We start from the raw sequence: 15,836 nt of genomic DNA on the forward strand, positions 1-15,836 counted from the left end.
ATTTTGTATTTTTAATTATAATTATGGTCACATCTTAATTGTCCAAATTAAATTTCTTTTCGAACCAGATTAAGGATTTTATTTTACATATAAGTAATATATTTACAATTAGAATGGAATTTTCCTCTAACTACTTGAAAGAAATAAATTCTAAGATGCTTATCTGCACTCGTTGTCAGTTTATTGGTAAACCCCTTTGTCTTCCTCAATCAGATTTGAGCAAGTACTCGTTCCTTTCTTGGGTTTATCTCTCACAGAAAGCGAGTTCTTCCAAAGTATTCCTATCCAGACCTTTCAATTTAGAGGCTCCAACCAAACACGCTTTATAGACCCATAATGTTTGTGCGCGTGTGCACGCAAAGCTTCCTCATACTGTTGCCGTGGATTCAATTGGCAAATGGTTTTCCTTGTACTCTTCTTTTGGGGTGTTTCCGTTGGGGCAAAAAAAAAAAAAAACAAAAACAAAAACAAAACCAAAGAAACGTGTTGACGTCACCCTCAGTTCTATCCACAACAACCGCTATGCTTTGCACGTATGATGCATTTCTACTCCCTTACAAAACTAAAATGGCCCACCTGCCAATCGTCTAAGCAAAGAAGTCAAACATACTACCGAACCTAACCTATCAAGAAGAGTGGAATTAAAGGTACCCCAAAAAAAAAATATTAATCATAAAGGAGCTTTGTTATTTCCATTTATATTTTATGGCCAAATTTATGACCGCATTCCACGTTTTTTTTAATAATTAGATTGATATACTTGTCTTTTACAAATAATTTGTCATAAGATTTTCATTACTGTTCAACCCCATCTAATATTGCTGCTTCTACACCCAAAATTATCTCAAGAAAGAATTCAACTCTTAAACTAAATCTGTAGTATATTTTAATAAACAAATGAACTGAAATTATCAAGAACCTTCACACCTCTAGCATTTAGTAAAACAGATCCATAAGTGCAGCGACCGACACAAAATTTGTCCAGAAAATAATTTGAAACGTGAAATTTAAAAGAGAAAAAGAGCAATGCGTGCTGACCTTATTGACTTCTGAATCATTTTTATTCAAGCAACGCATGGGCGGCAACCTTCTTTTCATTTATGTTTCCTTTTCAGCCTTTGGAAATTTGGTTTCATTAGCTGGCTGCCAATAGAGACTGATTCTGTAGCTTGAACTGGCTGGTGGAATGGTATGAGAGGTTTCTTTGTGGGCACACTTGTATTCATCATGGTTGTATTTGAAACAGGAGACACCGACTTTGCTTTTAGTGGTCTTGGAACCTCCAATCTCTCTAAAATCCTCGAAGTTTCTCTATCTAGCTGCCTATTACAATCACGTGTCGAAACAAATTTTTTATCCAACTTGGGTTTGCGCATACAAGATGGAGAATCCATCTTATTAGGGTCCTCGTTTACGACCAACTGCTCCCATTCTTTAGTAATACAGGCGATGGTATTGTCTTCTTGGGTTGTAAGATCCCATGCCGAGCATTTTCCGTCCACAAATAAGGTTGTTTCTGCTTTCCCAGTCATTTCTAAAGATGGTTTTTCACCTGAGTTTGCATCAACGGCTGCGTCTCCCTCTTTAGGAAATATTGACCTACAATAGAATACAATCAATGAATGTGGAGGGAACTGAGAATATTTAGTTGAGGAACTGGTTTCGCTACACACTACAATGATTGATAATGATAAATATCAATAGCACTGTGTGAAAGAATTTGCGTATAATGGTGTTAGGCCTTCTTTTTCTTCGGAAAAGTTGCGAATGCGAGTTCAATTCTTTAACAATGCAGTAAATGTCCATCCACAGAAAATATATTATCTGTTTTTATACCGGGCAGCATTTGCTCTTAAATACAGGCCTTTGATTCTTCTTATTTTTATTATTTTCTTAAGAAGAAAAGATTGTTTTTTTAAGAGGCCATTCATGTTCAAGTGCATTTTTAAGCTCATTAGCTGGCACATGTCAAAATGGATGGAGAAATTCACTAACCCGAACTGCAAGCTTTCTCGGACAAGCAAGTTTAGCTTTTGATGAAAGCCTCTTTCATGCAGCAAGGGATCATAGTGCGCTAGATCAATCTACATGCATAATTTTCCTGACACGTTACAAATTTCTAGGAACATAATCAATACTAGTATAATTCAAGCTCAATAGGTATTGTTTTGTTTAGTTAATTCCATCAGTAATTAGCAGAAAGTGATAAATGCACCATTCCAGGACTCCGATAATTAAAAAAGACCTTGGTCCCGCTATGTGAGATTCAAAAACTCACAGAACAACCAAAATTCTTCTAGATAAGTTCACCCACCCACACACACACATGAAGCTCCCAGCGGAACATGAAAAATAAAAATAAAAGAAGGCAGAATGCAATTTCCCGCCTTAGACACAGACACTCTACAGTGGATCTTGGTGGAATAATGTCGATATTACATTGCGGTTTCTTTTTTGGACCAAAAATATCGCATGGTATATGTGTGCATCGAACTGTCATTGGAAAAGGAAAGCAAAGAAAATGCTTGTGTTGGGGCGGGGTGGGGGGCAGACAGACATCTTAAAAATGTTTAAATCGAACCTTCAACAAACAGGCTTCAACAGAATTCTCAATTTCCTTATTGGCGGATGAGCTAACCAATCGATTATCAGGAACTCGTAATACTTCTTCTGCACCTGCAAGACGCTGCATGTTTATGGACATTGGTTACACTTACACGGATCTAAAAGGGGACAACAAAACGTCATCAGGGTATATGAGCCATACAGTATATATGCTATCAAAGATATCATGAAACAATTATTGAGAGCAAGAGAGGCCTAGTGATTACCCTAAGGAGCATTGGCCCGTTATCTGATGGCTGCAGAATGTAATAGCAGCGGAAAGGAACCTCTGTCATTGTTTCTAAATCACTATTCGAAAAGCATATCAAACCTTGGTCCATCGAGTGCAGAACACTAGAAAGGCCTTGAAAAACTGTCAAATTATAGCTATAATTAAAATAATGGAAGAAACTTATATCTTGTGAAAAACTTTTGACAAACGTATATTGGTTATTGGAGAAGAAAAATTCGGACAACTATGTCACGCCCCTCGTGTGATGCCAACATTGTTAAATTGGAATTCAAGAGGGAATTCAATTGAGGATTAGTACACACCTAGAGAATTCAAGTCCGACTGGTCAGCATCATCTGAAGTAGATTCAATCACATGACAGAGGAATGGAACCACAAAGAAGGAAGCCCCCATTATCAGACCTGCATTAAAGTGCAAAACTAGCATTGCTTGAGGGTAAATAGATGGTAAGCCACAAAGGCATTTAGAATAAAAATATCAGGGATGCCAAAATACTAGGAATAAATTTGTCGGAAACCCATTGAAAGATATTTTCTTCGTTTCCAGTGAATCAGACATAACTCCCTTCAAACAGGATATATATCATGTAATTTATATTACTTTGATTTCTAGAAAGACCATAGTGTTTGTTCAATCAGTCTATCAGACGAAGTACCTTCATCAACCGCTCCACGGGGATATTGCAGTTTTCTTTAAATAGAAAACACGCACCCTTGCAGAACAATGCTCTGATTCTGAAGATGTGTATAAAATGCCAAAGGCTATATTTACCTTCATTAACAGAAGCCAAGCTTGTCCTCTTGATAACTGTTACGTCAATTCGTGAATTAATTTGCGGAAGCTTCAGGGAACAATGGAATGATGGAAGAAACAGAACTGTATTGTCCCCAACCCGAACAGAATTTTCAACAACATCATATGCTTCCAGATTGCGGCCTGTGACTGGACAAGAAATTCTGTTGAACTTGGTTGTTTCAGCATCTCCTAACAGCATGCCATGACATCTGCATGTCTATAAGATTCCCATAATTAATGCTTCTCTTTTTCACCTTAAAAAAATCAAAATGATATAGCGGCTGAATTATATGTAATTTCAAGATAAATGATGCAGAATAATTAATTGGCATAATTATTTTAAAACCAGCCCAACAATGAAAGTAACAATACAAAATGTACATTAACTAGATTCTATGAGATTATCAAGACATCTTTACCCTTATGCTCTAGCTATGGCTGTTTGTACTAGAACATGGAGCTCATCTCATTGAAGATATGAAAAGTATAGTGTCCTTAATCTACCTAAAGTAAAAGAAAATATAATCATCGGAATTGATTTTCCTCTGGATAGATGGAAATACAAAATTTAGCAGTAAAATGCTCCGAGTATATGCATACTCAATGGCTTAAATGCAATGTATATCGTCTAGATATGATAAAATATTTATTTAGTATTATGCTGATCTTGCATCTTTTATAGCGTGAGATCAATTGTAAATCCTTAACATATTATGTCTAATAAACTGGCAAGCATAAAAGTCTGTGAAAATCTAAAATTACTCTTGATAAAAAATGTTCCTAAGAGTTAAGACCAACTTTATGAAATATGGAGAACATCAATGGTCTAGAAATGAGTTCCTAGAACAATCCGTGGATTTGTCCATTTGAGGAAAATAAGAGAGTTATTAAAAAAAGGGAGTGCTCCAAGAATCTAGGAAAAAATTACCGCCATTGAAGGAATCACTTAAGGCAATTTCTGAAAGTGAAAGAATTAAGTCACTTGAATGAATTTATACATTAGTATGTCCAAATTTATTCAGGTAACTACGTGTGTGTCTTAGTTCAAAAAACCAACACAGACATGCTACTTTTGAACACGAATGGATTTATACATTAGCCAAAAATTGGAGTGATTAGTTAATGAGGAAGAATATTGTGAGTACCACATTACCTGACATTGACTAAAGCCATTGGTGATTGGAATGGCAGCTGCATACAGGTTACAAAATATGTGGTTCACAGAATCTAATAGATTTTCTTTAAAAATGAGGCGTGCTTGGAGTGGCTCCTCCGTGTCATCTTGTAAAACCTGAAGCCATCTTTTAACAAGACTGTGCATTACTCTGAAATCTGCAATCATTTATAAGCTTTCCAGAAATTTCAGACTCAAATATTAACAATTAAGCACTTCAACAAGAGACTTGTACCTTCTCTCTCTCTTTTTTTCCTTTCAGTATCGAAAAATATAAAGATTAGTTGTCAAAATCCAAAAAGCAATAACAGATTTTAGATGTTGACAGAGTACTTAACCAGGGATGTAAGTCTGGAATGAGCAGTTCTCAATATGAGAAATGCAACGACGGAAGTTGTTTATGTTTTCACGCGTATCAGTTAGATGGCTTGACTTCTGCTGAAATACTGCAAAATCAACCGAAACACATCTATCTGCAGCATCCTGGAAAAAGACAGAACAGCCGTTGGATTGCTAGACAAAAGGAATTATTTCCATTACCATTTAACTTAATTCATGCAATCACTGACCCACCATGAGGCATTCTTGCATTGTAGAATCTACATCTTCAGGCAAGAATGAAGTTATGACTATCGCTTTTCTCTCAATATCTTTACCTTGCCAGGAGTACAATACTTGATCACTCAAAACAGTTGAAAGCATCACATCTGAAAATAATCAGCCAAGTAATCATCGCGTTTCTTCAAACCAGAGATATAAAGAGAGAGAACGCACCGTAATTGTTATCATTATCAGGCAGGAAGGCATCGGAGGGCAAGCTGTTAACAGCATGGTGGAAATCGTGTAGATTGAAGTTTTCTCTGGGATTATAGGCGACCTTCAGCTGCGTTACACGCAGATTCACTCTCTCGCTCATACGGATCGCAGGAACCATGTATTGCGTACTTCGAATTAATAGTGCAAATCGGATGTTCATAAAAGAAAATAATTATAACTTGTACAACGGAACCAATACCTCGTCAGCAGAAGATAATCGATTTTTAAAGACGTAGCACAGACCGATCTTATCTGAGGGAGAGTTCGATTTCCGACGAGGCGATGAGGAAGTATTTGAAACGGCGTAGAAGTTAGAAAGTTGAAGCAATGACTGAGAATTGAAATTCAGACCATTAAAGTATTAGAGAAAATCCTATTGATTTGTTCGTACAGTCGATTATGAGATGCTTGAGCACTAAAGCAGAAAAGCACTTTGAGATGGAGTCTGGGAGAGCAGCTTCTTTTGTAGTACCTGCTTCAGGTCTCTAAGCAATGGAAGAGCCAAGCTCCGCAGGTCCAGAATGAAGCACACCTGCACCATTCGTTTCTTCCAAGATGTCACCGGCTCTCTGATTTGGCGCGAAAAATTGTCGCAACTGTTTGCTCCAAAGTTCAAATGGAAATGCCATCGTCATGCGTCACTCCCTTTTTAAAGGGCAGAGGCCGTGGCCCCGTTCGGGACGCGAGCCCCCGTTCAAAAAAATAATACTCCTCCGATTCTTATTATAAGACTCAATTTGACTTTTTATTTGGTCCTAATTATAAGACCCAATCCATTTTGTTTCTTATATTTATGCATTTTTTTCCAAGATAATCCTTCTAATAATGATAGTTTTAGCCAATATACTTAATTAGCAAGGATATTTTAGGAATGACAACACTTATTTATTATAAATAACCAACTTAACTTACTTCCTTAATCTCCTCAAATAAGTCAATTGGGTCTTATAATTAAGACCGGAGGAGTAATATTACAGCACGTCTTTAATAGTAAGAACTAAAAATTAGTTATTTATAATAAATAAATATTTTTTAAATATTTTTATTAATTATGTGTATTAATTAGAATTATCATGTAATACAACATTTAATATATATAATTATTATGAAAACTATTTTAAAAAAATAAATAAATATAAGAAACAAAGTAGATTAATGTCTTGTATTTAGAATTAAATTAAAAGTCAAATTAGCTCTTATATTAAAAATCAAAAGTAGTAATAAAAATAAGATAGAGAAGTTTTATTGTTTAATTTTTAATTAATTTAAAAAACTGCTTTTAATACTAAGATTAAAATTTATTTTTATTATAAATTTTTATTCCTTTGTTTCTCTTCACACCAAATGAAGTGCAAAATTGCGTCACGTCAGAAAAATCTTGCCCGATATTTTAAAAAAAAAATTCACGCGTATAATAATTTTGTCAGGTTTTTCATAAAAACTTGTGGGAAAAAAATTGGCGCCACGACCACTTTAAAATCTTCACACAAATTTCCAAACATGACACTACCCCCTAAACATAAAACTTAGTTTATAATGTAAGTTGTACAACAAATTAGTTTTTATATCCACTTCTAATGTTAAATGTAAAATCTTATTTATAGAGTAAGTTGTACAATAAATTATACTATAAGGACTTTTGTAGGTGTACGTAACCCGGTATTATAATTCTCCATTCACACCACCCACACACACACAAGAGCACTCCTGAGATTGCTATCCAGGCCAAAGGCCATCATGGAAATCCACTTCGTCTGTTCAAATGCAATTTGTAAATATGTATAAAAAAAAAAAAAAACCAATGGAGGACTTTACCAAGTCTTCACGGCACGTTCATTTACACTTGAAAAGCTGGAATATGCCACGTCATCCTGGTCTGAGTAATTAAAATCCCAACTTTAATTATGCTTCCTGTTGGACTACAGAAGTCTTTTTTTGAGGCAATATTCAAGAAATTATTAATATTACCTCCTGTTCTTAATATAAGATCTTATTTGATTTTATTTTGATCCTAAATATAAGACTCCAATCTACTTTGTCTCTAATATTTATGCTTTTTTTTTAAGATAGTCTTTCTAACAATGATAGTTCTAGCCAATACACTTGATTAGTAAGAATATTTTAGGAAAAACAATACATATTTATTATAAATAACTAACTTAACTTCTTTCTTTAATCTTTTCAGATTACTCAACAAGCTCTTATAATTAAAATCAAAGGTAGTATTAAATATGAGGATCTTTTTCAGCAAAAACTCAAAACTTGAGTTGTTACGCTGTGGGAAAGAACGTAAAACACTTCTAATTGTTAAAAGGGAGTTTTCAACCCATGATGCCCATTATTATGGTCAGCCAAAATGCATATGACCGACTATGTTGCGCGATTTTGTCGTGAATATCATGAAAAAAATTATTACCTCTGATCCTAAGATCTAATTTGATCTTAAATATCTTACCACGATTTACTCTGTTACGTGTATTTATATTTTTCTTAATTTTTAATTTGGTATCAATCAATTATATTCTTAAAAACTTATAATATCCAGTTCGTTTAAAAACGGGTCGGGTATAACATGAAGACATCCGAATCTATTTAATTGATAAGATTTGAATAATATTTTGATTGGGATTTATGTATATTGAATTAAATGAAGAGTATCATTATTAAATGGGATTTCAATTTGAGAGTCAAATGAAGGAATTAATAATTAATTTTGAGTTTAAATGATATCTTAATTGGGATTTGAATATATTGAATTAAATAGAAAATATCATAATTAAATAATACGTCAATTGGGGGCTTAAATAGAGAAAGAGATAAATAATTTTAAATTTTTATATGGTCTTCTTAATTTTTGAATCTCTAATTCAAATCTCATTTGAATGAATAAAAAAAATTACACTTCTATAAAAAGTGAATATAATTTTAAGCTGCCTTAGATAATACAATTTATTATCATTTAAAATTTAATTAAATATTTTAATCCGTGCATCGTATGGGAAAGAAATCTCTAGTTCATATACTATATCTAGTTCTTAATATAAGAGTTATTTTGACTTTCAATTTAATCATAAATATAAAATTTCAATCTATTTTGTTTATCATATTTATCTATTTTTTAAAAATAGTCCTTGTAGTAGTTATACTATCAAATTATTCATCAAATGACACTTAATTAGCAAGGGTATTTTAGGAAAGATAATACTCATTTATTACAAATAACTAACTTAACTAATTTTCTTAATCTACTCAAATTAGTCAACTAGCTCTTATATTAAGGATCATTTCTTTCTTGATTAAATTGTTTAAACTTTACTCTATTGGCAATGTTAGTCCATTATAAATTCCAACTTAAAATTTGAGAAAAATTATAAGTACCTATAAAATACTCTTTCAGTCTTAAATGTAAAGTTTATTTTATAATATAATTTACACTGCATTGGACGAAAGGATTAGTTTTCTTATAATTAATTACAATTAAAAAAAAATCATCTCTTCCTTGGCATTTTATGAATGGATGAATGACAAAAATCCAAGGTTACACTCTTTTACACACGCACACTAGCGGCCTCTTACCCTCTTAGAAGGTTGGATCAGCGTTGGAAATCAAAGGAAACAAAAAAATAATAATGAAAATCCAAGGGTATAATAAAATCATCTGATTACGTGAGTGCTAACGTAATTAAGAAGACATATATTTAACATTAAATGACGTTATTATGTTCCATTGCGCTGTCAATTGCGTTATCATTTGAATTACGACCTTGGAATGGACAAACCTACAGTGACTAATTATTGTCAACAAGTGTTTCGTCCCCGTATAATTAATCCAGTTCAGTATGTATATTTAAAATGAATATTTTGTGTTTTTATTCAATTAGTGTGATATTAGTATAAGCTATAAAGCATGCTAGCTAACATTGTTGTATGACCATAAAAAAAGTTAATTATTTAACATGACTTCATTTCTTCATTATTTTTCTTAAAGCAATATAGTGGAATTTTTTTGGATCAAAATAATGAAAAATATTATTATCCTAAATATAAAATTCATTTTATAATATAATGAGTCCTACATTTAAAATCTAAATCGCATCAATACTTTTCAAGCGCATACCACTTGCTTCTCATGAGTTTGTTCAAAATGTCGTGGAAATTAATGCCCTTTTTAATCTCCGTCCGACTGGTGGGAAATTCTTTTTCAAAAAATTACTGTGCAGTTCAAATACACAATTTAATCATTAAAAATTTCACAATAAAGTGACAATTTTTTACCTAAGAAATGATAACATGTTTATATTACTGACTTACCGTAAAACTTTTTTATGATTTAATTACTTATATGAAACTGCATAATCATTTTTACAAAATTTAATGGTAATCCAATAAAATAATTAATCACCCAATAACTTTTTACCAGAGTGTTTTATGCTCTTTTCCAAAATAAAGTAACATGACCGCATATATTTTACTACAAAATATTTATCCCCTTTTGACTCTCCGTTTAAACTATTTTTCAGGCTTTTGCCTTTGGCTACACGATAATATCTTAAAGCGGTCATCTTTGGACAATTATTCAGAACTTTAATTATTAGCCATCCTCGGTCAATTCCATTTTACCAGCTGAGCCACTCCCAAAACGCCCTTTAAGGCAACTTTAATTGATCGAAGTAAAATGTTCTAAAACAGATTAAGAAAATTACAATAATATACATTTTCTTGCATACATGCATATATAAATATATTATCCACATATATTCTATCATCTTTTAAATAAAAGGATTATTTTTCATAATTCGTATAATCATTTTCTTTCTAATTTCATAATTGATAATTCTATTTGCAAACAAAACAACCCGTGGAGAGAAGCTGTATTCCAACATATGTTCATACGTACCTTGGCTAGAAAAGAAAAGAGCTTCAAAACAATAGGAAGAAACTTGAACAATGTCAAGAAAATTATTCAAGGCTATCTTTTTATGATTACACACCACTCAGACAAATTTAGCTTCTTGAAAGAAACATAGCAAATTAATATATATACATCTACACTTGAACAATTGCAAGCATCATAATGGATCTTCAATTCATTAACATCATACTATATAAAATTAATTAACTTGAAGGAGCACCAATTGAGCTGCAAGGACCTTACACTACGCAGTAATACATGAGAACATTCTTCTGTGACTGCTAAACCGGACGAGAGGCTTCGGAGCAGCACTGGTTGTGTGCCGCTGAGAAGACGATAACCCGCCGGAAGTAAAATCTCCGATCGATTTGTGCCGCCGGTGATGATGATTCTTGCGGCTGTCTGCATAAAGCTCAGACACCGTCTGGGTTGAATCCGGCGTCTGAAACTGATAAAGATGACTCTCGGAACTGCGAGAATGGATCTCGGCCATGTTTATGAGAGGAGTAGATACTGATCGGAGACGCTCGTATTCCCGGCGAGTTCGACTTTTCTTCACTGCTCTGTAAACTAAAGGCAGAAGACCCTCCATTTTTGCCTTCTTTCTCGTCTTCGAGCTGAGGAATTAATTAATGGATTAGTTCGGACAGGGAAATTTATGAGATCAGAATATTCTGAGGAAGATGGAAATGGAGTTAGTACGTAACAATGTCTTATATACTGATTAGTGATTATGATCGGGTTAGGTTAGGTGGCCTTTCATTTTTCCAAAAAACTGGATAACGACCTAAATTTTTTTAAAAAAAATTATATATACATGGCATATCGATATGATATGTGTAATGCAAAATTTATTGGCAAAAGGTTACAATAATATACGCAGACCATCAATAGTCTAATTTAATTGAGTTCAAAATATTTGAGAAATTTGATAAAAATATTTTAATATAAAAAGATTACTAGATTAATTAGAATTATAGTTAAAAAAATAAATCAGGTGAAATTAAAATAAAAATTATTTTTTAATTTGTCATAATCTAAAATTATAAAATTTTGGATATTTCTTAAAAAAAAGGTTATCCTGTCATGTTTTTTAATTCAGAAAGAAAGAAAGAGATAGAATGGGACACGGCAATGTGGTGTTTGACTTTGACGGCCACGACTGTAACAAATCATCACGCGCCCATATAATTACATACCAACCCTGCCACTTCTCCTTGGAAAGGAACGTGTGATGCTGATCAGGATGCTTCCTAAACCTTTGACTCTTTCAACGCATGCCAGAATTTCTATTAATTATATTGTCGCTTTCAAAATTATAGAAAAATTACCCAAAAAAAACTTTTTTATTTTTTGACCAGCAAAAAATACTAAGATGGACAACTAAAAAATTAAAAAAAATACAATTAAAAGGATATAAGTCAAATTCCGACTATACTTCTTTTAATACATGAGGGACGAAAATTGCCTTATCATTAATTTTAGAGTGCTCAGTGGGTTTGAAAAATATTCAACAACAAAATTAAACTTCAATCCTTTTCAAAATAATAATTCAACTCCTCTATCCATGCTAATAGTACAGTTTTAAAGTGTGTGTGTGTGTGTTTTTTTTTTTTTTTTTGGGGTGTATGTTAATCCCAATTCCCACGCAGGACATAAGTATAAAAGAAACATATAAAAATTAGTGAAACTGCAATAAAACGGGGAACAAGTGAAGTAAGGATGAAATTATTAATCATATAACTAAAGGGAAGTTATTGACTAGGCAATATAAATGTGCTTGTAAGTCCTTGATGACGTATTGGCAGAAGCTCATCTCCCAGGCGGCGTGGACTCGAGAGATTAAGAATCAAAGGCATCATTTTCACATAATTATTAATTAATTAAAGCCGATATATAATTTGCGTGGCTCTTTCCATCTTTCGTTTAAAAAAAAAATCGGAAAGTACTAAATTTCAATACCTAACGAGAAAAATAGGCTCAGGAAGCTGTCGTCTAGAAGCTATCAATAAGCGAATTACAAATTGAGGATGTGGAGAGATAAGCTTAGAAACAAACAAGACATTGGAATATTATCATATTTCCCAAACCAAACAGAACAAGCTGCTTCTTCCTCTAATCCTAAACCTAGTGGATTAGATATTCAACGGCGGCATCAACACGGGCCTATTATTATAATGATCACTTTCTTCTCTATGGGCACGAAAAAGGTATTTAATGATTAATTATTAATTACTAATGAATTATATATATACTACTCTTTCGGTCCTTAATATAAGACATATTTAATTAATTTGATTATATTAGGAAAGTTAGGTAAGTTAGTTAATTATAAGAAATGTGATATATTTTTCTTAAAATATCATAATCATTTTTCTTAATATATAACAATCAAGTGGCTTGTATGCATGAAAGTTCTTAGTCACCTGTTAATATTAGAAATTAATAATTAATCAAACAGTTTTGAGATTAGCTAGGACTTTAGCCTCCTGGAAATGTTCAAATGTGGGAATGGGAAGAACGTTCACACTGAGCAGGTTAGGAATATCGATAAAAAAATCAATTTACAGGATAGTGGCGATGTCATTTAAGCTGAATATAATAGTAAGTGAAATTAATTTTTTATTTGTTCTTCTTGTCTGTGTATTTACAGGATTATTGCGAAGCACTCGGATGTCGTTTAAGCTGAACAGTTAGTGAAATTAATTAATGTATTTATTCTCCTTGTTTGTGCATGTCAATTAGCATTTTTCCTAAGGATAAGATAAGCTATGACCTCTTTTTTTAAACCTTAAGTTATGACCTCTTAAATACTTTAGTTAGAACTTAACAAGAATTACCTACAGGGTTGAATTTAAGAGAAATAGTTAGTCCTTCACAACATAACTAACTACTACAGTTTGAATTCCTGAGAAAAGATGTGCTCATATTTAGTATCTATGTAGTGCCTCAAGCAGGATGTTGGGTTTAGACTCCTTTCCTATATGGAGAAAGGCCCAATATTTGAAGCTCATTTGAGTCTCGCTTATTAAAGTAGAAGGCACAGATTAGGGTAAGGGTGAGGTCTCATTTGAGAGGGAATAGCAGCCATTTGAAGAGAAAGAAGATAGAAAGCCATTTTCATATCTTCACATGGTAGTCTCAGTAAATCGGCATTTACGCACTCATTAACCATTGTATCAAGTTGAAACTTGGTCAATAGGTTTGCAACATTTGATGCATCATTTTCAACAGTGGGATCGTCGAATTGTTGCCTGGTGTGTGAGTTACTGAGTTCGTTCTAAGCCTTTTTCATTCTCTATTATAAGCTTAATCATAACTTTAATTATTTGGCTAGTTGTTACACTTATTTGTATATTTTATTGAGACTCTCTTGTTCCCTATTTTGATCATAGTGGAACTATGATTTTTTTTTTGTTGGCCTAGATGGCCCATGGTTTTTACCCTTACATTAAGGGTGTTAATAAGTTTGGCATTTCTTGTGCTATTTAATTTCTACCACATACTTGCTTTGTTTTTTCAGAGATTTTTATAAGTGGTGAGAAAATATTTACGCTGCATATAATTCATAGGCTTGAGTTGTGTGTTTTTTCCATCATAGATTGCCAAAGATATCTATGGTTAGAGGGGAAAAAAACAAGAGTTCGCCCCCATGATCAAATATCTCATCAGTAATGTATTCAGGAATTAAAGGTGTGTGAATTGGTTTGCATATACACACACGTGTATGCATATATAAATTGTTGGTTGGATGGAGAAAAAATGGGAAGAAAATAATAAGAAAAGAAATATTGAGTGGCTTTTCTTCTCTAGTTTTCTTCACAACTAAATTAGTAAATTAAGAATTATATTAAATGATTTTTTTAAAATTCTCAGTACTAATAAATTCTGTTTATATATAACCAAATAGACAAATTGCTTGAGCTAAGTGAGAACAGCTGTCCCATGTTGTAGAAGATGATGATCCCAAAGGGAGCTCAATGGGAGGCAGCCAGTTTAATTATTTAGATGATCCATACTAAAATCTTTAAAGATAATCCATACTAAAATCTATTTTTCTTCTCTATTCAGATGATAAGCGTTTCTTCTCTATTTTTCTTCACATCTAAATTAGATGATCCATACTAAAATCTTTAAAGATAAAAGTGAGATATTATAGACTCGAGTTTTTAGGAAGCAACCCTTGTAACAATAATCAGCATTATCTATTTATTATTTTGAAATTGAATGAATATTTTGTAGTTATTTTTCCTAAAACACTTATTTTCATGCCAAAAAAAAAAAAGGTCACCGAATGCACAGTACAAAGCAAAAGGATGTTGGTTTTTCCCCCCAAACAGGATGTTGGTTAGATACTTACAGCAGAACCATGCAGCCAATTTCTCCACCACGACAGGATATACTCTTAGATATAGTTTTGTCTTCCGGTACAAGAGAAGACAAAAAGCCTAAAAAATAAAACCATGACATGAGATTGAAATTTCAGGATCTTTTTTTCCTTAAACTAGGGCTGTCATATGTTGAGGAGTTGTGTCAAAAAATGAAGAAGCAGTTAATCCTTCCGAGCAAGAGTTCTATGGGTTTTTTGAGCGATATCCTTAAGAAAATAGCAAAGATGCTACTTTATCCGGCTCTAATTATAAGACTTTGTTCATAATCTACAAACAAGGTCTTGTAATTAGAATAGGAAGTAGTATATGTTGAGATAAATCCGTGTAAAAGTGTTAATCCTTTCACTTCTAAACATAAAATTTAATAAACCAGTTCATAAAAGTTTGGAAAAATTTAAAAAAAAAAACAACCATTGAATTTTAAAATGCTCAAAAATTAAAAAATGTGTTATTATTTGTTTTTTGAGTGTAATTATTTTTTTACAGGTATAGTAATGATTTAGAATTTTGAAATTCAGTGATCATATTTTAAGATTTTTTTAAAAAAAATTCAGAAAATTAATTAAATCTATTTATTACAAGTAAGAGAGGAAGGCAAAACGATAGAAATTACTTATAAACACATTTTATATAAGTTAAGATAAAATTCCTCTGACACTGTAAATTATAATTAAAAAGTTATTTATAAACGATTCTGAAATAGAAATCAGATTGTGTTTGTCCTTGAACATCGAGGTGTCATCCTTGTGAGATCGCTCATGAAGCGAAGAATCAAACCGGGGTGGTTGACTAAAGGTCGAAGGAGTCAACTATGAGGGTTTAAACTTTAAAGCAATTAGTGGGATCGAATCCTCAGGGCTTCCGCCTCTGAAACCGACCGAACGTGGAAGA

At 32.6% G+C, this 15,836-nt stretch overlaps 2 protein-coding genes across 2 annotated transcripts; both read right to left on the reverse strand.

Moving 5' to 3' along the window:
• Positions 1-839: 839 nt before the first annotated feature.
• LOC114728484 (uncharacterized) lies at positions 840-6,183 on the reverse strand. Its single transcript, XM_028915405.1, has 12 exons — positions 6,115-6,183; positions 5,842-5,973; positions 5,601-5,709; positions 5,400-5,482; positions 5,165-5,309; positions 4,806-4,984; positions 3,629-3,869; positions 3,160-3,258; positions 2,832-2,977; positions 2,582-2,686; positions 1,996-2,084; positions 840-1,599 (listed from the first exon to the last, which is right to left on the reverse strand). Exons 1-12 carry the CDS (start codon positions 6,181-6,183, stop codon positions 1,095-1,097), a joined length of 1,902 nt encoding a protein of 633 aa, XP_028771238.1. The 3' UTR covers positions 840-1,094.
• A 4,387-nt stretch (positions 6,184-10,570) lies between these two features.
• LOC114727871 (uncharacterized) lies at positions 10,571-11,162 on the reverse strand. Its single transcript, XM_028914645.1, has one exon. The coding sequence runs from the start codon at positions 11,144-11,146 to the stop codon at positions 10,799-10,801; it is 348 nt and encodes a 115-aa protein (XP_028770478.1). The 5' UTR covers positions 11,147-11,162; the 3' UTR covers positions 10,571-10,798.
• Positions 11,163-15,836: the final 4,674 nt, after the last annotated feature.

Source organism: Neltuma alba, unplaced genomic scaffold (assembly GCF_004799145.2).
Source record: "Neltuma alba isolate B1F8T4 unplaced genomic scaffold, ASM479914v2 tig00002446_pilon, whole genome shotgun sequence".
In the NCBI taxonomy this organism is placed as follows: Eukaryota; Viridiplantae; Streptophyta; class Magnoliopsida; order Fabales; family Fabaceae; genus Neltuma; species Neltuma alba.

Excerpts from the sequence above, each read along its gene's own strand:
- LOC114727871 (XM_028914645.1), bottom strand. The coding sequence starts at position 11,146 with ATGGAGGGTCTTCTGCCTTTAGTTTACAGAGCAGTGAAGAAAAGTCGA.
- LOC114728484 (XM_028915405.1), bottom strand. The coding sequence starts at position 6,183 with ATGGTGCAGGTGTGCTTCATTCTGGACCTGCGGAGCTTGGCTCTTCCA. Across the intron at positions 5,710-5,841 it reads GATTATCTTCTGCTGACGAG|CTGAAGGTCGCCTATAATCC; the intron begins GTATTGGTTCCG and ends CGTGTAACGCAG. Across the intron at positions 3,870-4,805 it reads ATGGCTTTAGTCAATGTCAG|ACATGCAGATGTCATGGCAT; the intron begins GTAATGTGGTAC and ends GGAATCTTATAG.